The sequence below is a fragment of the Notolepis coatsorum genome (assembly GCF_963971535.1).
Source record: "Notolepis coatsorum genome assembly, chromosome: 11".
Lineage (NCBI taxonomy): Eukaryota > Metazoa > Chordata > Actinopteri > Aulopiformes > Paralepididae > Notolepis > Notolepis coatsorum.
Genome location: NC_140175.1, coordinates 81,097,619 through 81,123,545, shown reverse-complemented (window position 1 = coordinate 81,123,545; position 25,927 = coordinate 81,097,619). Strand labels below are relative to the sequence as shown.

At 43.1% G+C, this 25,927-nt stretch overlaps 1 protein-coding gene across 1 annotated transcript; it reads left to right on the top strand.

The window, feature by feature from the left end:
• The first annotated feature begins 11,076 nt into the window (after positions 1-11,076).
• Positions 11,077-19,487, top strand: LOC311236560 (tubulin beta-4B chain). Its single transcript, XM_084324240.1, has 4 exons — positions 11,077-11,211; positions 15,153-15,261; positions 15,958-16,068; positions 18,237-19,487. Exons 1-4 carry the CDS (start codon positions 11,155-11,157, stop codon positions 19,295-19,297), a joined length of 1,338 nt encoding a protein of 445 aa, XP_084180366.1. The 5' UTR covers positions 11,077-11,154; the 3' UTR covers positions 19,298-19,487.
• The last annotated feature ends 6,440 nt before the right edge of the window (positions 19,488-25,927 follow it).

The window sequence follows — 25,927 nt, the reverse complement described above, 5'->3', positions numbered from 1 at the left end:
CGCGAGGGCCACCGTAACAAACAAAGAGCTGCTCGGTAGCCCAGAGGTCCCGAGTCCGACTGAGGTAAACCCCCAAAGCCAGGACGGGACACGACAGGTGAAGGCCCGCCTCTAACTCATCAGCGTGAGGAGGCGGATGAAACGCCTGAATCACAATATCCCTGGAGCGAAAAGAGCTCCGGATATTCTTTGGCACGAAGACTGGATTAGGCCTCAGAGTCGCACCGCTATTGGCACGAATAGACAAGCACTCAGGCCGCACCGAGAGAGCACACAGTAGATCCACACGCTTAGCGGAGGTGATGGCCAATAGGAACGCAGTCTTGAAGACAGCTGCTCCAACGACGCCTGCTCAAGAGGCTCAAACGGGGCCTCAGACAACCGGTCGAGGACCAGTTGGAGGTTCCACTCGGAGACAGAGAACGTTCCACCGGCTTGAGACGCCAAGTGCCAAGCAGGAACGTCCCACGAGAGGGTGGCTGAACAACGTTCCGCCCCCACACTCGACCATATGCCACTCCCCAGCGTAAGCCGCGGAAGAGGATGGAGCGCGCGCGTACCGGATAACGTCAACCACAGAATAATCAAGACGCATCCCCACCAGATTCACACTGTCAGCAGCCAAGCCTAGAGGCTGCCCCAGAACAGGAAGGCAGAACAGAGTTCCGCGTGCCTGAGAGAGGGCCCATGGTGACCACGGAACAGGCCACGGCGGGCCCACACAGAGCTGAATCAGGGCCGGGGACCACACAGCTGAGCCCCGGCCCGGCACGACCAGGACCAAGTCCCGACGTACCCGCCCCAACAGCTGAGCTATCAGGTGTAAGGGGGGCGGGGAAAGCGTACAGAATCCCGGACGGACGAGTTCCCCCAGTACTGACATGGGAACTTTCAGCCGCTTCCACTTGTCTCTCACCGGACCATTTGCATACTGGAAAACCACCTCTGTATCCTCCTCATGAAGAGGAGGCCAAGAGGGACCACAGAGTGAGCAGATGCCATCATACCGAGCAGGCGCATCACGGACAGCGCCGTAACCCCCGACGACGCAGAGGCCCCAGTGCGGTCTACACGCACTTGGTGAAGATGCGGGGAGCCAGAGAATAGCCGAACGGCAGCCTCTGGTACACATACGATAAACCCTGCAAAGGAAGCGTAGGTAAGCCCTAGGATGGAAGATTGGGATGCTGAACCTTCCATGGGACAGGTCCAGTATGGGTCTGACACCCCCCCCCCCCCCCCCCCCCCCGATTTCTCGGGCACCAGATAATACCGGGAGGAAACGCCACGCATCGCGTCCTCCTTTGGGACCACGACGATGGCTTGCTTCGCCCACAGAGATTGGATCTCGTCGGCCAGAGCTGTCACTGCTGGTGACCCTGACAATAGGGTCTGTACCAAACCTGAAAACGGGTGGGGTTGTGTAAACACAAGATCCCGCCTCAGCGTTCTCTCCATCCACCTCGACATATGGCACTGCTGTAGCCATATGTGATGATAATCCCAAGTGCACCCGCCGCCACTTGGCGCTGGTCCGCCAGAAACCGTAGATAGGCGGCCCGGTCCCACCCGCTGTGCGTTGCCAACCCTGGACTCGCCAACCGCGCGAGCAGGTTGTCTCGTGGAGCTGGGATACCGCACCCCGACACTACCAACGAGGCAATCGCACCCAAGGGGGGACCCCGACAGAAAGGGCCGGTTTGATACGGCGAAAGCTGACATCACACTGGGTGACAAAAGCCCACCCACTGAACACCTCGCCAGCATGGATTTCTGAGGAACTGTTCTACAGCTGGACATGCAAGGTGTGAGGCCCCCACACTGCCCGATAGGGTGGGTTCCTACACACCGTAGCCCTGCAGTGATATTACTACCACCCAAATCACGCGTGCCTGCCAGACCACTGCCGGTCTTCCGGGAGTGGGAGGCACTAACGTGATACCCGGCCTGGCGAAGGCGAGGTCGGGGGAACCCGCACTGTTTGCCTCAAGAGGTCTCGAGCCCCCCTGCTGACAACCTTTGTAATTGACAGACGTAACACCAGGCTCACCAAACACAGACGCAGAACGTGTGGCGTGGGAGCCGCTTGACAGCACAACATTCTCACGGACAGACCCAGGCCTAGCCAGCAACAGGTGTCAGCCCCTGTCCCCATGAGAAGCGAAACATGGGGCCGTTTGCGCTTCATTGAAGGCACGCGGCCCGCAGCCAAAGGAAACAAATCAGAGCCATTATCCCGCTGGTGTTGGGGGGAGGGAGTGACCGGAGAGCGAGCTAGACACAGCTAGACGGCGATGTTTTTTTAGGGCGTGCTCATCTAATGTAGCCGATCCCTCGGCCGCCAAGGCTGTCGGCCTTGCGGTCACCTGTTTTTGTTGTGTCCAGGGTACCTCAGGCGGGGGAAACATGGCCGCTGGTTGAGGGCCTCGCCACAGCTGCTGGCGAGGCCTCGCCCTCACCTCTGGCTGTGCGGTGTGAGGCGGTGTGGGGCCTAGGTCAAATACCGCCCGCGCTCCTGCGGAAAGACCAAAGTCCCTCTGCGGAGAGGGGAGCCCTGAGGAGGGAAAAAACTTCTCACCCCCTCAAGGGGAGACTGATCCAACCAAGATGTCTGTAAACAAGCGTTGACAGCATCCTAGCCCTCCCTGTGGTTATAGCTTGCGGCTAGGTCAAAGCTAATAACGTCAAAACCTTGCGCGATGTTTCGACGTCGGCTGGCCTTCAAGGCCCCGCCACCCGACAACATTTTTGACAGAAAAAACAGCAATTCGAACAATGTTACTGTTACTAGTCGCTGCTAATTCTATACCGTGGCGGTATAGGCTTAACAGCCCACCAGCCACCTGCCGGGCCGACTCACCTCATGGCGGGACTAGCGCTGCCTCACTAGTAGGAATGCAGCAATCTCCACTGTGGTGTGCACCCATGAAGGGGTAAATTAATGAAAACTCCACCAACACACTGCAGAATGGGCTAGCCCAAACACACAATGTTAAGGGGATGCAGACCAGAGAAACACCAGTCCCGCACACAATTCATAGATTCACAAAAAGCACACCAGCCCTAGGCCTCAGCCCATCCACCCATGAAATGGTAAACAAGCCCCGGTCAAAACTCCCAACAGTAGACACCGATTGACCGTCAGCATGAATGGTTAAGAGGAGGGAAGACCTTTTTTAAAAAGACAGCCCTCGGCGGGGAACAAAGGAACAGTGACCCAGCATCGTAGCATTAGCATTAGCCGCGCGCTCCAGGATAGCTGGGAAAACATCCAACTCAGAGTCATGACGACAACGTTTACCCAGATATCCTGCCGCTTGCGCCAATACACAACGCGGTTGTCTCACGGGACAACGAGCAGTATCACAAATGCTAGCATTGATGCCTGGTAGCGCAGGCCCTACCTGTGCGCGACCTAGCCCGACAGCTAGCCGCCACGCGACGTCCCTCGATCCGCTGTCAGAAGACGAGGAAACCCCAGGACAGGCCCGATGCGCTGTTAGAATGTGCCAAGAAGATTCCAGGGGCTGGAAAATCTCCAGCGAAAACCCAACATTGTTCAATTTCCTTCTGCATTTCATAACTACTAGTTCAAGGCATGCACTGCAGCGTCCATGATGGAAACAAAAAAGAGGAAGGGGGAGTGTGACCATGTCCGGTGTCTTATAGGAGGACACTGGGGCGGGGCCTGGTCAGGTGCATGTGTGCATTGTTTTGTTAATGAAGCACAGTAGGTGCTGGAGATAAAGATATATCTCAATATGGCGAAGAGCGACATGCGATGCCAGCATAGGCGGCGCGTGGGCTTTAGGTCCGGGTAAGCTTTGAAGGGAACACCCCCAGCGCGTAGCGTGAAAAATTTGACCTTTTATTTTTGGTTGCACGCAAATGATGCTGTCCAGGTTCTGATTTCATATACACACACACACTACTAGGCTACTACAGCGAGCCCCACTCATTTCATATAGTGCAAATTAAGTGTTCAAATGAAGGCATCCAATAATATATTAACCATTGTCTTACCTTAATGCAGATAAATGCGACGTTTCGTCTTGGTGAGAAAGACCGTTCACAACTTGAATCACAAGTTGCAATGAAGGGAACGTTTTTCGTAATTTAGATCTCATCATGCTTTGAAAACAATGTACATACAGTAGCTCTAAAAAGTTTCCACGATTTGATGAACTCTGACTCTCATCATGTCCTCTTAGAGCAAGCCCTTGTTTGCCAAGATAAAACAACATACAGCCTTGGAAAAATATGGGATCAGGATGATCATGTGAATGATGTGATTGGCTACAGTATTTAACCTGAGCCTATGCGTGATTGGTTACTGCCTGTACCTGGAATGTTAAACGCTGCCACCGATTGACACCTTCGTCGTTGACACCTCGGCCAGCCGGCTGCAGCACAAGACACACACAATAGCCAGCAGCCTGCGCACATATTATATACATTTCAAAATTCCGAGCATAATATTCTAGGTAGGCATAGCCTCCCCTGGCCTTATATACGCGCCGCCTATGGATGCCAGTAATGCTATATAACTAGAGTTTGGGTTAGGTGGTGCTTGGAAACAATTCAAAACTCCAATAAATCTCTAGTGGCTTACAAGCCTAGTAACAAAAAATGCAAAAGCAGCCAGAGACTAATAACTTGTTCAATGTTTTCATTATGTTGCCATTGACAACTATCAGTAGCCTATCCATAGCATAGCGTGTAGTTGTTCCCATATAATATGGCACAATGCCACATCTCATTGATCATGGTTGTCATTTAGCTAATATCTTATTTGATTTATTTGATCGAATGCATTAACAACTCCTTGTAGTTAAAGATTATAACGTGCTATTTGATTCCAATCATGTTTGCGACCCAGGTTGTAACTGTGGCCATTATATGGTTTCATCATTTATGTTATTTCAGTTTAAGTGTAATATTTGAAAATGTATTTATGTTTCATTTCTTATTTTCTTTATTATTTAATTTGCTACAATTTATAATATATTCATTTTGACGTCTGGTCATATGTGGTGTCCCGTTAGGCTGCTGTTGTGTTGTTACATTTGGGTCTGATTAAGACACCTGCGAGCAAGCGGCAGGGATGTTGGGAGACTGGGACTCATTAAAACACCTGCGAGCAAGCAGCAGGACAGAGACGAGTTGTACAGGCTCTCTAGATTCGAAGAGTGTACGACTATGTGTAGTGTACCACTAAGACTGTTACCAAGAACAGAAGAACAAGACCCCTTTGTTATGTAGCATGCAGCCAACGAGGTAATTAATGTTTGTTTGTATTTTGCTTTTCTGATGTATTGTTTTCATATCGTGTATATTATTGTTTGTGTTGACCTGACGCAACGTATATGTTTCTGTTTAAGTTTTCATGGTGGATTGGAGGACCAAGCCTTTAATAAACCCGTCGAAAGGAAACCACTTGTGTCTGCAGTGCTTGAAGGAGTTATAGTGAAAACTCGACTGTTCATCGATGCAAGTGGGCGATGAAGCAAGTCCAAGTTTAAGGCCGGCGTCCAGCGGATCTTCCCCGACAATTGTTTGCTGCGCTGCCGGCGCGCCGACATTAAAGGACAGATGAGTCACAAACAATACGCACTACACGCATAAACACAAGAAGTAAGAAGATGCACACAGTATAATGAGCAGCGTTTCAAGATAAAGCCATAAAGGACTTGGACATTATAAGTTAAGAGTGGTCAGGTCAAGAAGAGTGCTTTGTAAACGTTTCTATAATATATTTGACTGCGAATTCTAATTACTGTGGTGTGCGTGCAAAAACGTTTTGACTTATTTGCCTATATAATTTAACTGAAGCTAACCATTTGTACACACATTAAGGTGTCAACGTTAAAGTATAAATATGTTTTCTGATTGAACACCCATTTCTAATTTAAAGTGTGTTTTGGAAATTGTAACCTATAAAAAGCACGTATAATTTATAGGTGAAGGCTATTATTGGCATCTAATATTTATGTTCCTACGCGTTCTGAAGTGCTTAATATATATGTGGAGGTTATTTTGAAAGCCAATTGAATTAAGCAATTTGATTTGCTCGGAGAGTACTGCATTTAATTCAAATTTGAGTACAAAACAGGCTAAAGGTTTAAAGGTGTATTTACTATTTTTTCTTTACAAATTTTGGTCAATTTAAAGTAGTGATTTACAATGACAGAGCCAATTAGGCCTGCAATTGAAGTAGGGGACAGTGTTAGGGATAGTGCAAATTCCCAAGACCGACCTGAAGAAGGTCAGGAAGAAGGTGCTGAAGCCCAGCAAGAGGTACCAAAACGATCTCAAAGAACCAGAACTCTAACAGAGAAGGGTAAAGCAATGCAGGAGGATAAGATCAAAGCGCTTCAACAAAGATTTAATTACATTTACAATAAATGGAGGACACAAGTTAAATCTTCTAAAGGTCCGTTATCACAATCAACAGAACATTTGTCTAATGAGCTGCTTACTGATATCATTACAGATGTCACAGGTCTTTCTAATGATGTGCAGCATATTTATGATGAACTACGTGACATCTCAACTCCAGACCAGGACACGCGTCTAAGAGTGGATCTGTGTGCAGGGATTTCTGAGATAATTGTGTCCAGAGCCACATTTAGACTGGGGGGAAGTGTGTTAGAAGAAGGAGAGAAAGAGTGGCCAGAAGCAGGCTCTCTCTTTGACTCAAGCACCTATAAATCTGGTTCTGCCACTTCTTCCAGGAAAAGTGCTTATAAATCTGGTTCTGCCACTTCTTCCAGAAAAGGCACCTCAGTGCATTCAAGCAGTTCTTCTGTAAAGCGACGAGATGCTGTCGCTGATGCTGCTGCAAGCCAAGCTGTTCTGGAAGTGTTAAAAGAACAAGAAAAAGAACAATTGGAAATGCAGTGCCTAGAAGCAGAAGCTAAAAAGAAGATAGCTGAGCAAGAGGCAGCAGGCATAAAGCGTCGTTTAGAGCGTCGTTTAGAACAAGAGGAAGAGGAAGCTAAAATTAAAGCTCAACTGGAAGAAGAACATGGAGCTATACAAAGGACTCTGGAGGAAAAGCGGAGAAAGATACAGCATTTGGAGGCAGTGAAAGGTCTTAATGCAGCACGAGCAAGAATCCTTGTGTACGATCAAGTGGAGGCCACAGAAGAAGAGCGGAAAGACGTACTAGAACATGAGAGGGTAGCAGACAACAAAGTGCCTGCTCCCACAAGTCCTCTGTCCCTGTATACGTCTCCCGTACCACAAGTTGTGACCACCTCCTCAAATGACAGTACAGCAGAGCTTGTTAAGATGCTGGCAGGTGCTTTAAGTGCCAACAGAATTCCAATTCCTGAACCTTCATCATTCAGTGGGGACCCATTGAAATACAATGACTGGAAACTTTCCTTTGAAATACTGATTGATCAGAAGAGCATTGAAGATAAGGAGAAGATATACTACCTCCGTAGGTATGTAAGTGGACAAGCTAAGAAAGCACTTGATGGCTATTTCTTACTCGGAACCAAATCTGCCTATGTTGCAGCATGGAAGACTTTGGAGGAGAGATATGGTAATCCATTTACAATAGCAAAAGCATACAGAGACAAGCTCCAAGCATGGCCCAAGATGGGATCTAAGGACAGCTTTGAGCTCAGAGAGTTTGCAGACTTTCTCAGGAGTTGTGAGGCTGCCATGGTCAACATCAAGGCATTGGACATTTTAAATGACTGTAATGAAAACAGGAAAATTCTTTTAAAGTTGCCTGATTGGCTAACAGCGAGATGGAACAGGATGGTTATCCAAGAAGAAGAAGAGCGTAACCAATTCCCCTCCTTCAGCCAATTTGTAAAGTTTCTGACAAGAGAAGCGAAAATTGCCTGCAACCCTGTTACATCACTACAGTCACTAAAACAAGGTGAGACTGAAAAACCAAAATGCCCAAGATATCAAAGCTTTGAAGCAAAGGCACTGACCACATGTTCCAATGAAAAGACTGTCATAACATGTATTTTCTGTGAGAAGTCAGGGCATACTTTGCATAAATGCAGGACGTTCATGGAGAAAACTGTTTCAGACAGAGTCAAGTTTGTTCAAGCTGGAAAGCTATGCTTTGGTTGTCTCAAGTCTGGTCACTACTCAAAGAGCTGCAACAGTAGGAATGTGTGCGACGTGTGCCACAAGCAACATCCTACATGTCTGCATGAGGAGTGAGCCAAAGAAGGACAAAGACCACCACAAGCCAAGCTAAAGCTAAATGAAGAAAAGCCAAGTACAAGTCAACAATGGTACAAAGAAAGACCTCAATCGACACAATGCAAAGAAACAACCACAAACTCTACTTCACATAGAGTAATACTTCATGAAGCTAACACACAAACGACTGCAATAATTCCTGTCTGGCTTTCATCCACAGATCAACCAACACAAGAAGTCCTTGTTTACGCTCTGTTGGATTCTCAAAGCGACACAACCTTTGTTATAAGGGAAGTAGCAGAAGCGTTGGAAGCAACCAAAGTCAAGGTCAAAGTCAAGCTCTCTACTATGACCTCAAGAACGACAGTAGTAAGCTCTGAAAGAATAGACAACTTACAAATCCGTGGCTTTTACTCTGGTAAGAAGATATTGTTACCACCAGTCTATACTCGGGATTTCATTCCAGCCAACAGAACACACATACCAACAGATGGAACTGCAAAAGCGTGGTCCCATCTAGAGCACCTCCAAGGAAAGATTGCACCTATGCAGGACTGTAAAGTAGGTCTGCTCATTGGGTACGACTGCTCACAAGCCCTGCTTCCAAGGGAAGTTGTGTCTGGCGAAGAAAGTCAGCCTTATGCACAGCGTACAGACCTTGGATGGAGTATTGTTGGCCATGGGAATCCCTGTGTAGACATCGGAATCAGCCATCGCATAGTATTGAGACGAGTAACAGCAGGTGTGAAACGTTCTGTTAATCTCAAAACTGAAGTACACTGTGTGAGCCGAACCCAAGTAAAAGAAATGACTCCCTCAGACATAAGAGTTCTTGAACCAGACTTCTCAGAAAGAACTGGAGAACATGACCCTGTGTCTCAAGAACATATCAAGTGCCTGTCGAAGTTGAGAGAGACCATCACGCAAAAGAACAATGGTCACTACGACATGCCGTTACCATTCAAAGAAAAGGAAAAGAAAAGAAAAGGAAAAAGAAAAAAGAAGAAAAAACGACCTGTCAGAGAACTCAAGGTGGGAGAAATTAAGGAAGATGATCCTGAACTCCACAAGGCTTTTGTGTGCAACACTAAAGCAAAGGAAAACAGATCATCATTGGATCGCCTACAGAGATTCTCGGAATGTGTCAAGTGTAGAAAGTACAGAAGATGTACTGAAGGACAAAGAGGGGGTGACTTACCACAAGATCGGAAGCAACTCCACCCTTCACTTACGCTGGCATAGACTGCGTTGGTCCGATCCATGTTAAAGAAGGTAGGAAGAATCTCAAAATACATGATCTCTTACTTACCTGTCTATGTTTAAGGGCCATAAACAGGGTCAGATGGTAGGGTGAGAAAATTTAAATTGCTGGTGAGTGACACCACCGTTGACAAAAAAGGGAAACCTACAACTAAAAGAGTGTTCCTTGATAGACCTGTACAGAAGGTTGTAACGCTACTCGAAGCAGACTAATTTAATGTTTTGCCTAAAACTATGTTAATAATGATACTTACATTTAGTCATTTAGCTGACGCTTTTATACATGGCGACTTACAAGTTCTGTACAAGTCCCCAGGAGGGGCACAACTAGCAGCTGAATGACCACAAGAAATATTTAATTTAGAAGATAACCAAATTATGTTCAGAGAAATCCCACGTGTGTGCGATTTGGTGGGAGTGTAACTGTGGCCATTATATGGTTTCATCATTTATGTTATTTCAGTTTAAGTGTAATATTTGAGAATGTATTTATGTTTCATTTCTTATTTTCTTTATTATTTAATTTGCTACAATTTATAATATATTCATTTTGACGTCTGGTCATATGTGGTGTCCCGTTAGGCTGCTGTTGTGTTGTTACATTTGGGTCTGATTAAGACACCTGCGAGCAAGCGGCAGGGATGTTGGGAGACTGGGACTCATTAAAACACCTGCGAGCAAGCAGCAGGACAGAGACGAGTTGTACAGGCTCTCTAGATTCGAAGAGTGTACGACTATGTGTAGTGTACCACTAAGACTGTTACCAAGAACAGAAGAACAAGACCCCTTTGTTATGTAGCATGCAGCCAACGAGGTAATTAATGTTTGTTTGTATTTTGCTTTTCTGATGTATTGTTTTCATATCGTGTATATTATTGTTTGTGTTGACCTGACGCAACGTATATGTTTCTGTTTAAGTTTTCATGGTGGATTGGAGGACCAAGCCTTTAATAAACCCGTCGAAAGGAAACCACTTGTGTCTGCAGTGCTTGAAGGAGTTACACAGGTATCAGTACGATGAATAGCATCATCCAATCAAAACTACCGACCTCCTCCAATGTACAGTTTCTATGTCAAATGTATATACACTCTTTTTCTGGACACTTTTTGTATCACAAACAGTACTGTATTTGCAAATCTGGTATGTCATAAATGTATAGATGTAGCAGTACTGTCTATCTGTATGTCGTGTGTGTCATATGATGAATTGAAAATGGGGGACCCTGATGTAAACAAGACGAAAGTCTTTCTCTTTGATTGATTGATTGATTGAAAACTTTATTAACAGATTGCAGAATGGGTACAATACAGTACAGCTCAATACACACAATTGTTAAGGGGATGCAGACCAGAGAAAGACTTTCGTCTTGTTTCCACCAGGGTCCCCCATTTTCAATTCATCTGGTCTGCATCCCCTTAACAATTGTATGTATTGAGCTGTACTGTACTGTACCCATTCTGCAATCTGTTAATAAACTTTTCAATCAATCAATCAAAACCGGTTCTTCTTACCCAATGAAATAGCTACAGTTTGTGATTGACAAGCTCTCAAACGAATCGCGTCGTCGAGGTCCACGTGCAGATGTGAGTATATATACTCCCCTTCCAGTTGCTTTCGCCACATTCATCCAACCTCTCCGACGGTACAGGGACTCGGGCTGTGTTGTGGGCGTCTGCAGTTTTCTTCGTTTAAAAATAAACTTATTTCACAAAGTGAAAATGAGGGAAATCGTTCATCTTCAGGCTGGACAGTGCGGCAATCAAATAGGAGCCAAGGTCGGTTGATTTTCTTCAGGATTTAATGTTAAATAAAAAATGTGTCGGAAGTTACAGTTGGCTTGTGCATGGTCGCTAGGTAACGTACACAATACATGTACAATAATGCTGTATAAGATCTGTTGCCTGTTGGAACGTTAACGTCACCACAGTAGTCTCTGCTTCGCTATCACGACTTTTTTTTACGCCTCATTGCCATAAGTTTAACCACTAAAACCTGCACGGACTTGGACTATCACTATATTATGACCGATAGAGTATAGATCCTCATATATGCACCTTGTGTATAGTTGTATACTGTTCTTATATTTTATATTCATATTTAGGTTTTTCTTCTATTACCATGCTCATGCTGCCCATCAGTGGTGCAGTGGCAAATTGACAGTAGGTCAAACGCTCCACGCGCGTGCGCGCGCGCGCATGCACAGTTTTTTTTGGCACAGATTTTTTTTTTTTTTGCCTTGAAATAGAGAAGCTGAAAAAGGTAGCAGGATGTTGCCTATATTGTCAACAGATATGGTTGAAAAACAAACAATGTTTTAAATGTATTGATACAATTTCTTTAATTGAATCAACTTAAACTAGAAAAGTAAATACAAACTAAATTAACAATGTAAGTTACATTGTTAATTTAGTTTGTATTTACTTTTAGTTTAAGTTAATTCAATTAACACTTTGAGTGCCGGGACACGTCTTCTCACGTCTTTGCTGGCCATGCTAAAGTTGCCGGGGGACGCTGTACAGCGTCCTTATATCAATATTTCAAAAATCTGCGATCGGATTCATAATGTCCCTCCGCTGGCCTGAGATCCACCAGCAGGACCCACTGAGCTCTCTGGCGGTTCAGGAGCGCCATCTGGTGGCCGATCGGCGCAACCGCTTAACAGGAAGCGCAGTAGAGGTTTTGCTGGTGGGCCATATTACTTCCGGGCACTCGGTATAGGTTCCGGCACTCTAGCTCGTCACACTACATAGCGATCGATTGCCAATAACTCGATAAACAACATGATTTGGACGTATATACCATTATACAAGCTGGAGATGGACCGGGTAATAATATATCCCATAATGATCAAATTTCTACTCGACGATGATCGCCCAACGGCGCGCGGAGACTGGGGTGAGTTTCAGCGTGTAACGTTACCGTCTTCGATAATAACTGATATTATCAACATTTGACCCACATTAGATGATTGGTATAACGCTGCCCACGGAATTATAAACGCCCCCTCGCCCATCCGATCAACATCAGATGACGTGTAGTAACTTCTAGAAGTACGTCTAGTTGGAATTTTTTATATCGCGCTGATTGCCATCAAACTGTATTTCATCATCAATATAATGCATTTGGGGCTATATATCACGTTCTGGAGAAAGCTGCAGAAAGAGATGAAAACATACTTATACATTAGACCATACTTTACTATGAATATGTGAATGAAAAAGTTTAACGTTGCTACACAATGAACAATACATATAGGACTTTGAATGGGCCCTAATAATGGCAATGTAGCAATAGAATTTAAAAAGTTATAGCCCTGCAAAGAAGGGGACTTTCTCCATAGACAAATAGCGCTGGCAATCTATGGTATACCATTAATTTAACCTTAGGCAACCAAAGTGTTAAAGAAATTGTTTTACACACAAACACAAAAGCAAACTTAAAATAATCAGACAACTTGTGTTTACTTGGTTCTTTATTTTGAGAAGGGGAAAAAGTACACATCACTTAAATTTTTTCAGTAGCATGTAAAAAGAAGTAAAAATAGAGGTCCCAGTGTTCAGTATAGACATATGTACAATGTTCAACTCTCTCTCTTTTCTCCATCTCTCTACTTCACTCTCTCTCCCCTATCTTTCTCCATCTCTCTCTACTTCACTCTCTCTCTTCCCTTATCTTTCTCCATCTCTCTACTTCACTCTCTCTCTTCCCTTATCTTTCTCCATCTCTCACTTCACTCTCTCTCTTCCCTTATCTTTCTCCATCTCTCTCTACTTCACTCTCTCTCTTCCCTTATCTTTCTCCATCTCTCTCTACTTCACTCTCTCTCTTCCCCTATCTTTCTCCATCGCTCTCTTACTTAATAATCTCTCAACCCCCATATATTTCTCCATCGCTCTCTTACTTAACAATCTCTCAACCCCCATATATTTCTCCCTCTACTCCACTCTCTCTCTCTCTCACTCACTCACTCACTCACTCACTCACTCACTCACTCACTCACTCACTCACTCACTCACTCACTCTCTCTCTCTCTCTCTCTCTCTCTCTCCCCCTCTTACACTCTCTCTCCCCCCCCCCTCCCTCTCTCTCTCTCTCTCTCTCTCTCTCCCTCCCCCCCCCCGGTGGCATCCTTGCGTTGCAGGTAGGAACATGAACATGATACTATTGTTGTTGTCAAAATGATCCGTTTATACCGTGTACTCGCGGACGTGGCCGTTGGAGACACTCTACCTGTGCTTTTGTTATGTAAAAACGGTGGCCGCGGCCCCGCGGGCCGAGCCGGTACTTAGTTACAACGAATGGGAACAGCGGATTTTTGTGTGCGTGACTGCGAGTACACGCGGGAACATATCCGTGCGCGATTGCGCGTACTTCAGCCTCAGTGACCGAGGTAAAACGCCGTTATACTGCGTTATACCAGCACTGCACCACTGCTGCCCATACCTGGCTGTACCCCCCCCCCATGTGATGCTGCTATGCCTGGATTTAGAATAGAATAGAATAGAAATACTTTAATCATCCCGAGGGAAATTTGGCACTACAAATCGCTCACAGTAAACATTTAGGTAGACAGAACAAAGTCACGAATAAGAACAACAACAAAAATTGCCTAAGAATAAAGAGTCAAATAAGCCTAAGAATAAGATAATAATAATAAAGTACGGTCCGGGATTCACATTTCGTATATGTTTGTATATACATTCTAGTATAAAATATACAGAAGTCTACAGTAAGTGTACAGTAAGTGTAATATTAAACAATGTTTTAAAAATAAAAGTCCAGGAAGATGGTAACTGTCACCCTGTGCTCAGTGATGCAGTGAGGCACAGTGATGCATTGTAAAGTCTGATGGCTGTCGGAATGAAGGACTTCCTGTGCCGTTCAGTGCTACATCTTGGGAGTTAAGTCTAGCACTGAACATGCTCCTCCTGTCAGCCAAGTCTGTGGGTGGGAGGGGTTGTTGTCCCTGATGGCATGGAGTTTAGCAAGGCTCCTCCTCTCCGCCACCACTGCTAAAGAGTCCAGCTCCACCACTACCATGTTACTGGCCTTCCTCACCAGCTTATTCAGCCTGTTTGCGTCCCCCGCTCTCAGTCCGCTGCCACAGCAGGTCACAGCGTCCCAAGGGAATCAATAAAGGAATACATTATCTTATTTTATCTTATCTTATTTGATATAATCTTAGGTTATCAGCTGTTTAGCAACTTTTAATCTCTTAGCTTTCTTAATACATTTTCAGAATTCTGAAGGAGATGGCCATTATTGAAAGCCAGTGTAATGGACACACATCAAAGACAAAATGATCTAAAACGTTGGCATGCAGCATCAGACAGACCATTCACATTTTTGGTTATATATAAATATAAACAGTTTTGATTGATTGAAAACTTTAATTTAAAGAATGGGTACAGTACACACAATTGTTAAGGGGATGCAGACCAGAGAAAGACTTTCATCTTGTCATCAGGGTCCCCCATTTTCAATTCATAATGACATTTATAACATACACAACATACAGATATACAAATCTAATCTAATCATCTAATCTAAACTATGACATTTATGACATACATGACATACAGATATACAGTACTGTTACATTTGTGACATACAAGATATGCAAATATACAGTACTGTTAAACAGATCCTAACAGTAAATACAGTAATAAACGTCTAATTAACTTACCTGTCGCTTCTATCTTGTTCTCACTCCTAGTTTTGGGAGGTGATCAGCGATGAGCATGGCATCGACCCCACCGGGACCTACCACGGAGACAGCGACTTGCAGCTGGAGAGGATCAATGTTTACTACAATGAAGCCACAGGTTAGGAAACTAGAACAAAACTTGAAGTGAGCCACCCAGCTAACCTTGTTGAAGAGGGTCACTTCACCAAAAAACAATGCTGATTTATTTTACACATAATCTCAAGCATATCCAAAAACTCTTTTTTTACACACGTTCATTTATTGAGAGTAAATTAGTTAGGCAGCAGTCCCAAGGTATTGCTATATTGCTACATAATTTCATGAAGCTGTAATTACACCACACAAGGATTCAATGTGCCAGATGACATCACTAGTGGCTATATTAAAACTATTTACTTTCAATAACTGTATTGAACTGTATTTTTTATATTTTATCCAGTTTTTTTTACCTTGTATTGTATAGATTGTGTGTAGTTTGTACGTTCCAAACTACTTTAGGAGGAGCCTAAATGTACATGTAAAAAAGCTATGACAATAAAGAATCTGAATCTGAAAGAAAATAGCAATACCTTGTCTTATAGGGACTGCTACCTTATAATTTCATTGAGCTGTAATTAACACAACACAAGGATTCAGTGTCCCTGATGACATCACTGGTGGCCATATATCTCAATAACTAAATGAATGTGTGCAAAACGGTTTAGAGTTTATGGATATGTGTGAGATTATGCACAAAACAAATGTGCCCCTTTATCCACAGTTGTGATTCTCAGGACTGCATCCTGATAAGTTTCTAATGACTCCTCTTGTTCAGGTGGCAAGTATGTACCCCGGGCTGTGTTGGTGGACCTGGAACCTGGCACCATGGATTCAGTGAGGTCTGGTCCTTTTGGACAAATCTTTAGACCGGACAACTTTGTGTTTGGTGAGTTTTTTGTGTCTGTGTGTGTATGTGTGTGTGTGAATGGATTACATATGGCTGTAGTTGAGAATGGTAGAGATAAATATCATTTTGACAGATTTTTTAGAAGTGTAAAAGTACAGTAAGATTGATGTGATTTGGGATTGTGTTGCTACTGTATGTGTGTGGGGGATTGGGTGTGTAATGAAGTATTTAATCTAAAGTACAACTGTAGTGTCAATGGATTTCATCATTGAAATGATTTGTTATTCCTACTTATGTAATTATGCCTGTAATGTGTCTCACGTAATATACAGCTTCTATCCCCAGGCCATCAGGCTGCTAAACGAACAATGAACACTACACAACAACCATCAAACGCACATAGCACACACATCCACACGCACACACTCACTTTAAACAAACACACTGTAGCACCCACTCCACACACTTTATAGCACACACTCACTTTAAACAAACACACTGTAGCACCCACTCCCCAGACTTTATATTTATTGATGAAGGATTGCACTACAACTCGTACACCTTACTGTAAATTGTACCTAAATTGTACCTCATCCCATTTCTGCTTTGCACTATATAGTATTGTACATTAGTACACTGCATAGTATTGTATATTATATGGTAACTCAGTTACGTCTATTCTGCATCGAACATTGTACATATGTCTATACTGAACACTGTGACCTCATTTTCTACTTCTAAATTACATGCTATACTATGTTATTTGATACTATCTTGTCTAGCACAGTCTCTGGAGCGTAACAGTAAGAAGCATTTTGTATGAAAGTATTCTGTACTTCTGTATGACAACTATTAAAGAAACTTGAAACTTGCTATACAGCACTGTCAGTGTGGAGGGCGACAGTGGCTCAGGAGGTAGAGCAGTCGTCTGGTAATTGTCTGGTACCTACTATACTAATATGTCTCTACTACTATGCACTCAAAACTGCAGCACCCAAGTTTCAACACTGTTTGATGAACATTGTTACTCAGCTGAAAGAGTTGTACCCTTCCTGCTGACTTGTTGCTTTGGATAAAAGTGTCAGCTAAATTACAATGTGTAAATGTAAATGTAATCGGAAGGTTCCCGGTTCGGTGTGGAAGTGTCTTTGAGCAAGACACCTAACTAATTGCTCCTGATGAGCAGGTTGGCACCTTGCATGGTTGCCTCCGCCGTCGGTGAATGTGAGGAGCAAAGATTGCAAAGCGCTATATAAATGCACCATTTACCATTTAAAGGAACAACTTTTTGGGAAATTAGCTTATTTGCCATCTACCCTGGAGTTAGACAGCAGATACATACCCTTTTCATCTCTGTGCATGTATTAGGCTTAGGTAACAGCGGCTCCGTTAGCCTAGCTTAGCGTCATTCACTGGAAGTAGGTGTGCCAGTGTAGCCTAGTTCCCAACAGTCACGAAATACACTCCAAATACAACTCTAAAACGTTCCTGTAAACATGTTGTGACCTGTGTAGATATGTGGATATATATATATATATATATATTTTTTTTTAACATTTTCATTCTCTAAGCAGATAATATATACTCAGACATTCTTTTTGCCGAACCACTGCTGCCTGGGCGCAGGGATTTCATCACCTCAAAAGCCCTGCAGCAGTGGTTCGGCAAAAAATTGTTCTGTGTTGGCGTGTTCCTTTAACATTGTAGAAGCCTATTCGGATGCCACTATTCAAGTAGAGACCATAGAGTTATATTTGAGTAGCTTCATTAGGGCTGAGGGACAATTCAATATGATCAATTATCTTCTTTCAATGGAATCATATATATACACAATCCTGTTGTAAAATGCCAGAAAAAGCACATACTTCTGAAATATTTGAAATAATAATATTTATGTCATTTGAAAATGTCAGTTTTGGTTATTATGTCACACTTCACCTTATCAATGATATAAACATCAACTCGATTACATAATGTGTGAGCAAGTATTGTGATATATATATCGAGAAAACTATTATGATTATGATTGTGATTATCATGATATTGATTTCTCCCATATTGCAGACATCACAGATCAGTGTTGTTTATGCATTCTGCAGGGTGTTTACTTCATTCATGTCTATATGGAGCTTCAGAAGCCATTGAAATGATTTAGGACAAGGACATCTTATGGAATATTTGGTAATTCTTTTGTAATTCCCTGTCAGGCCAGAGTGGTGCAGGCAACAACTGGGCCAAGGGTCACTACACGGAGGGAGCAGAGCTGGTGGACGCTGTCCTGGACGTGGTGAGGAAGGAGGCGGAGAGCTGCGACTGCCTCCAGGGCTTCCAGCTCACCCACTCCCTGGGCGGAGGCACTGGCTCTGGGATGGGCACGCTGCTCATCAGCAAGATCCGCGAGGAGTACCCCGACCGCATCATGAACACTTTCAGCGTGGTGCCCTCCCCCAAGGTGTCCGACACCGTGGTGGAGCCCTACAACGCCACGCTCTCCGTCCACCAGCTGGTGGAGAACACGGACGAGACCTTCTGCATCGACAACGAGGCCCTCTACGACATCTGCTTCCGCACGCTCAAGCTCACCACGCCCACCTACGGAGACCTCAACCACCTGGTGTCGGCCACCATGAGCGGCGTCACCACCTGCCTGCGCTTCCCCGGGCAGCTCAACGCCGACCTGAGGAAGCTGGCCGTCAACATGGTGCCCTTCCCCCGTCTTCACTTCTTCATCCCCGGCTTCGCCCCCCTGACCAGCAGGGGGAGCCAGCAGTACCGCGCCCTCACCGTCCCGGAGCTCACCCAGCAGATGTTTGACGCCAAGAACATGATGGCCGCCTGTGACCCGCGGCACGGCCGCTACCTGACGGTGGCCGCCATCTTCCGTGGCCGCATGTCCATGAAGGAGGTGGACGAGCAGATGCTGAACGTGCAGAACAAGAACAGCAGCTACTTCGTGGAGTGGATCCCCAACAACGTGAAGACGGCCGTCTGCGACATCCCGCCCCGCGGCCTGAAGATGGCCGCCACCTTCATCGGCAACAGCACGGCGATCCAGGAGCTGTTCAAGCGCATCTCAGAGCAGTTCACCGCCATGTTCCGGCGCAAGGCCTTCCTCCACTGGTACACGGGCGAGGGCATGGACGAGATGGAGTTCACGGAGGCGGAGAGCAACATGAACGACCTGGTGTCCGAGTACCAGCAGTACCAGGAGGCTACGGCAGAGGAGGAGGGGGAGTTTGAGGAGGAGGGAGAGGAGGATTTGGCCTAAGAATGTTTCAAGTTCAAGTTTCAAGTTATGAATATTCAGTCAATATACATACAATACAGAGTGAAATGAGATGAGGTACAAAACTTAGAGTAGGGCGCAAATGAGGTATGAATGTAGTGCAAATCTCTTTAATAATAGATAAATATCAAGTGTGTTAAAGTGTCTAAAGTGAGTGGTAAGGTGAGTGAATGTTGGCTAATGTTCTTTTACTTGTTTCTTTTAGAAACATTGAATGTTTATACATGTTTGATAACTTTTGTACTGTTGGCATTCAAGCTACCAAAACTTAAAAGAATGACTTTGATAAGTCTTGTGTCGCGAGTCATCTTTTGTTTACAGTCCTCTTGTTTTGGATGCCGTCACAGACTGAAGGTGCACTATGCAGATTGAGGAGAGGAATATGCTAATTTGCAATAGTTTACAAAAACGTTTACTATGTAATTCTATGTTTCGTCATCATATAATTTTGTCAAAATCATTGACTTAATAAGTCTCAGATGATTCTAGTTTTGAAGAGTTAAATATTTGCAATCATAATTGTGGTCCGTTGCTGTTGTACATGGTAGCTGATCCACTGAGGACAGTTTATTAAATCAGTTATGAAAATGTATGTTGAATAGTTTTCAGAATTTCTCTCACAGAGCTTCACAGTACACCTGAAAAGGTCATAATTGAATACTTTTAGACTAAGAACCATATAAGTCCATTATTACGTTTTCAGATGAAGTGTTTTTTCAAACCGAATTATCTCAAGATGGTAAGTTGTGTAACTTACATTCAAAGCTAAAGAGTAGAGGTTAAGTACTTTTTGGTGATCCATCTGAGTTGTATTGACGTATCTGCAAATGGGTGAGCTGTCCAAAATAATTCAAAACTGAATGGTTAAGTTATGGATTAAAGGGTGACTACACCCAATTTATGAATTTGTATTATGTAATAACACAAAACAAGTAAAATCATATGCATATCTAACAATAATTAAATCAAATTTTATTTTATTTATCACATAAAGTACATTACAGTGAAATGCTTGGTTCTGTATGAGCCCCTGAGAATGTGCTTCATACAGTTAAAAGAATAAAGTCCAAACACTACAAAGTACAACATGAGGTACAAAATGCAAACTTTTTTAAAATGCAAAAATTAGGTATGGATATTGTCATATGCATATCTAACAATAATAATTAAATCATGACTATAGTAATTAAATCATAATGCATATCTAACAATAATTAAATCATGCATATAACAAAAATGATTAAATCATATGTATAGCAATAATAATTAAATATGCATATCTAACAGCAATAATTAAATCATATGCATATCTAACAACAATAATTAAATCATGCATATCTAACAATAATATGCATATCTAACAAAAATAATAATAATATCATGCATATTTAACAATACTAATTATATCATGTGCATATCTAACATTAAATAACATTTCAGACTGCCACAGCCATACAAAGACTGTTAGGGTTACGTGTCTTTTCTAGAACCCAGGAGCGGGGCACAGGAGAATAGAGCAGTTTAGAATATTTTATGAGAGTATGGGAAGCAAGGTTCAAGGTGGTGAGAGGAGCTCAGAGACAAGGGTCAAGGAGTGGAGGAGCGACAGACTGGATGGGTGTGAGGTCCATGATGGTTCAGGCTGGTGAGGGTCGGTGGTTGAGGTGTAGTCTGGAGAGGTGAGAGCTAGTATGCAAATTAGTGGCAGCATTTTTACCAATAAAGACCATATTGTAGATGACTGAACAAAAAAAGATGTGGACTCATGTTTTGAGGGTTAAAGATGGTAATACAATTTCTGAAGTGGTCACATATCTCTAGCATGCTTATATACAAGAGTGCTGCTTTCAATGCCATTTCTTACGTATAGGTCTACATGTATGTAATACGGTAAATACGTCCTCTGTTCTGGATATCTTCTTTGTTGACACAACATTCAAGTATTTTTTTCTATTTGTATTTTGTGCCCTAAACTACTAATCATCATCATCACTAAAACAATTGTCAGTCTATCTCTTCGATCTCCATCTCTTCCTCCACCTCATCACACTCGTACTCTCCATCCTCCTCATCCATGTTATTTTTTGTTATATATATACTGATGATCCTCCTTTGCCAGCATGACCAACCTCTATACCAGGGGTCAGCAACCTTTTTGACATGGAGTGCCTGTTTGAAATATAGTTGTAACTAGTGTGCCTCAACAATATTCCATGCATCGTAATTTTTTTCTTCTCATAATCAGGTATTTTTAATGATAATTTTTACATTATTACATCATTATTGTTATTGTTATTATTAACAATATTATTATGATGGTTGTATCAACCCTAAATCTGAGTTGGGGGGGGGGGGGGAATGCAATGCAGACAAACAGCTGCATACAGTGCGACCATTTCACTCACATTTGCCCATTCATTTTTGGACACATCACACACCATCGGTTTGTGTACTGTACGTGTGCTGTCATAGCTCCACCTACAGGCCTAATGGAGAACACCAGGAGAACACCAGGATGTGAATGGAGGGTGAATGTGAGGTATATCGTGTAAATAAGTTTTGATTGATCGCAAGACTACACTGTAAAAAAAAATAATAATAAGTTACCAGAACTTAAAAATATTGAGTTCAGTTACTGCGCATTAAGGTTTTCAGTTTTCAATCCATAATAAGTTAACAGAAAAATAAGTACACAACCACATTATTTCAACCTAATAAAACTATGTTTATTGTCATTGTTTTAAGAACACAAGTTGACTTGGTAATACTCACATTTTGAGGAAAAAAAATGGCTTTTAACATGTGCAATGTTCAATGAAATAGAAAAATAAATAATAAAATGTGTTGATTAATCCCACTGGTCACAATGGTGACCGTAATAATGTTTTTGTTATAAGGCTCTGCAAATGTTACTGAATGATGTAGCAATGTATTTCCAGCTAAATTGAAATAATACCAGCTAAATTGAAATAATAAACAAAAATAAAGGGTCTCAATTAAATATGTGGTAGTAAAAAGAACCTGTGGGAGGATTTCAACAAGATAAATGCGACAACAGTGCAAAATATTTCACTATATTTCAATGTGCAGGCACGCGTGCCTAGGGTTGCCTACCCCTGCTCTATACTGATGATCCTTCTCTACCATGTCAGCATGACCAACCTCTCCATATACTGATGATCCTTTTACCATGTCAGCATGACCAACCTCTATATACTGATGATCCTTCTCTACCATGTCAGCATGACCAACCTCTATATACTGATGATCCTCATCTACCATGTCAGCATGACCAACCTCTCTATATACTGATGATCCTCATCTACCATGTCAACATGACCAACCTCTATATACTGATGATCCTCATCTACCATGTCAACATGACCAACCTCTCTATATACTGATGATCCTCATTTACCATGTCAGCATGACCAACCTCTCCATATACTGATGATCCTCATCTACCATGTCAACATGACCAACCTCTATATACTGATGATCCTCATCTACCATGTCAACATGACCAACCTCTATATACTGATGATCCTCATTTACCATGTCAGCATGACCAACCTCTATATACTGATGATCCTCATCTACCATGTCAACATGACCAACCTCTATATACTGATGATCCTCATCTACCATGTCAACATGACCAACCTCTATATACTGATGATCCTCATCTACCATGTCAACATGACCAACCTCTCTATATACTGGTGATCCTCATCTACCATGTCAACATGACCAACCTCTATATACTGATGATCCTCATCTACCATGTCAACATGACCAACCTCTCTATATACTGATGATCCTCATCTACCATGTCAGCATGACCAACCTCTATATACTGATGATCCTCATCTACCATGTCAGCATGACCAACCTCTATATACTGATGATCCTCATTTACCATGTCAGCATGACCAACCTCTATATACTGATGATCCTCATCTACCATGTCAACATGACCAACCTCTCTATATACTGGTGATCCTCATCTACCATGTCAACATGACCAACCTCTCTATATACTGGTGATCCTCATCTACCATGTCAACATGACCAACCTCTATATACTGATGATCCTCATCTACCATGTCAACATGACCAACCTCTCTATATACTGATGATCCTCATCTACCATGTCAACATGACCAACCTCTCTATATACTGGTGATCCTCATCTACCATGTCAACATGACCAACCTCTATATACTGATGATCCTCATCTACCATGTCAACATGACCAACCTCTCTATATACTGATGATCCTCATCTACCATGTCAGCATGACCAACCTCTATATACTGATGATCCTCATCTACCATGTCAGCATGACCAACCTCTATATACTGATGATCCTCATTTACCATGCCAGCATGACCAACCTCTATATACTGATGATCCTCATCTACCATGTCAACATGACCAACCTCTCTATATACTGGTGATCCTCATCTACCATGTCAACATGACCAACCTCTATATACTGATGATCCTCATCTACCATGTCAACATGACCAACCTCTCTATATACTGATGATCCTCATCTACCATGTCAACATGACCAACCTCTATATAGTGATGATCCTCATCTACCATGTCAACATGACCAACCTCTATATAGTGATGATCCTCATCTACCATGTCAACATGACCAACATCTCCAGATACCTTGATGAACCTCCTCTACCAGCATGACAAACCTCTATATACTGATGATCCTCATCTACCATCCACACACAAGCACACATGAGCACACACACGACACGCACGCTGTGCACGCTCACACACTAGCAGCCACTTTAACATGAGCGGGCACACACTCATGCCGCACACACGCACACATATGGCCAAAAGGAAAGGCCACTTTAAATTAGTATAACAACAGGAACAGTGTATTGCACTACTAAAGCTACCTAGCATGTCCTATATGCTCTGTAAATAACTATGTACAGATACCGAGATGTCACACCATGTTACCTGTTAATTGCACAATGTTTTTTTTTTTATTGGATTCTATATATGTTGTACCACTGTAATGCATTGTTGCGGGCAAGACCACCCGCATTTCATTGTATACTTGTATGCCGTGACAAATAACTCTTGACTTGACTTGACTACTTGGGGGGGATGCGGACCAGAGGGGAACTTTCGTCTTGTCCCCCATTTTCAATTCATGATACAGCACAGCTTGAATACATGCACACCCTGATAGTTTTATTTGGTTCTAACTGGATTTCATCTCTTGTTTTTTATCTCTTGTTTTTCATCTCCTGTTTTACATTTCTTTTTATTCTATGATACATGTTTTTCTCTATTCTATGATTCATTTTCTTTGTGATATATGCTTTCTTATGTTCTATCGGTGTATGTTATCTTGTGTATATGTATGTTGTTGGACCCCAGGAAGACTAGCTGCCACTAAGGCATCAGCTAATGGGGATCCGTTTAAATAAACAAATAAACAAATCCTCATCCACAATGTCAGCATGACCAACCTCTATATACTGATGATCCTCATCTACCATGTCAGCATGACCAACCTCTATATACTGATGATCCTCCTCTACCATGTCAGCATGACCAACCTCTCCAGATACCTGGACCACGGCGCTGGCTCCCCGACCATGGCACTGGCACTGCAAGCTAATACATGTGTCCGAACTGGCTGAGTCTCTGGGCTCAGAGTACTGCAGCACTCTGCTGGGATACTATGACTTTTCTGGGGATGACTGTGTCAGCGCTTTAAAAGGAAAGAGACAGGTGAATCCGTTGAATAAGCTGCAGAAGAACCCTAGATTCCAGAAGGCTTTTAGTCAGCTTGGCGCATTGTCGCTGGTAACAGATGAGCTCCAACAGGAGATGGAGTCCTTCACATGCATTATGGATGGCCATGGTCGGATGAAGTCAGTTGATGCTGTGTGAGCCAAGATGCCGCAGAAAATGATGGGTGCAGATAAAGTCCTGGATGCAAACTCCAAAGTAGACCTTGAACGCCTGGGTCTGTCTCATCCCACATGTACAGCAAGCCAACTTCAGAGTCGCCTGCTACAAAAGAGCAGAACAGCCAATATTTGAGGCCCAAAGCCTATGATCAAAAAAACAATGGATGAGGTGTTAGAGCCTGTCTGGATGGTTGGACCCATCCTCCGTCCTTCTCTTGTTGAGGTACTGGCCCAGAAAGTGGAGTAAGAAGAGCAAGAAGCTCTTGATAAGAAGGCAGATTATGCAAAAAATAACATGGATGATGAGGCGGAGGAAGAGATGGAGATCGAAGAGATAGACTTTGACAATTGTTTTAGTGATGATGATGATTAGTAGTTTTAGATATATTACAATATACAAATAGAAAAAAAGACTTGAATGTTGTGTCAACAAAGAAGATATCCAGAACAGAGGACGTATTTACCGTATTACATACATGTAGACCTACGTAAGAAATGGCAGTGAAAGCAGCACTCTAAGCATGCCAGAGATATATGTGACCACTTCAGAAATTGTATTACCATCTTTAACCCTCAAAACATGAGCCCACATCTTTTTTTGTTCAGTCATCTACAATATGATGTGTCTTTATTGGTAAAAATGGTTTATTCTTTG

What these genes read in the sequence shown, in the direction of transcription:
- LOC311236560 (XM_084324240.1), top strand. Translation starts at nt 11,155, where the DNA reads ATGAGGGAAATCGTTCATCTTCAGGCTGGACAGTGCGGCAATCAAATA. An exon ending in TTACTACAATGAAGCCACAG is followed by an intron (nt 15,262 to 15,957) that starts GTTAGGAAACTA and finishes CCTCTTGTTCAG; the next exon opens with GTGGCAAGTATGTACCCCGG. An exon ending in ACCGGACAACTTTGTGTTTG is followed by an intron (nt 16,069 to 18,236) that starts GTGAGTTTTTTG and finishes ATTCCCTGTCAG; the next exon opens with GCCAGAGTGGTGCAGGCAAC.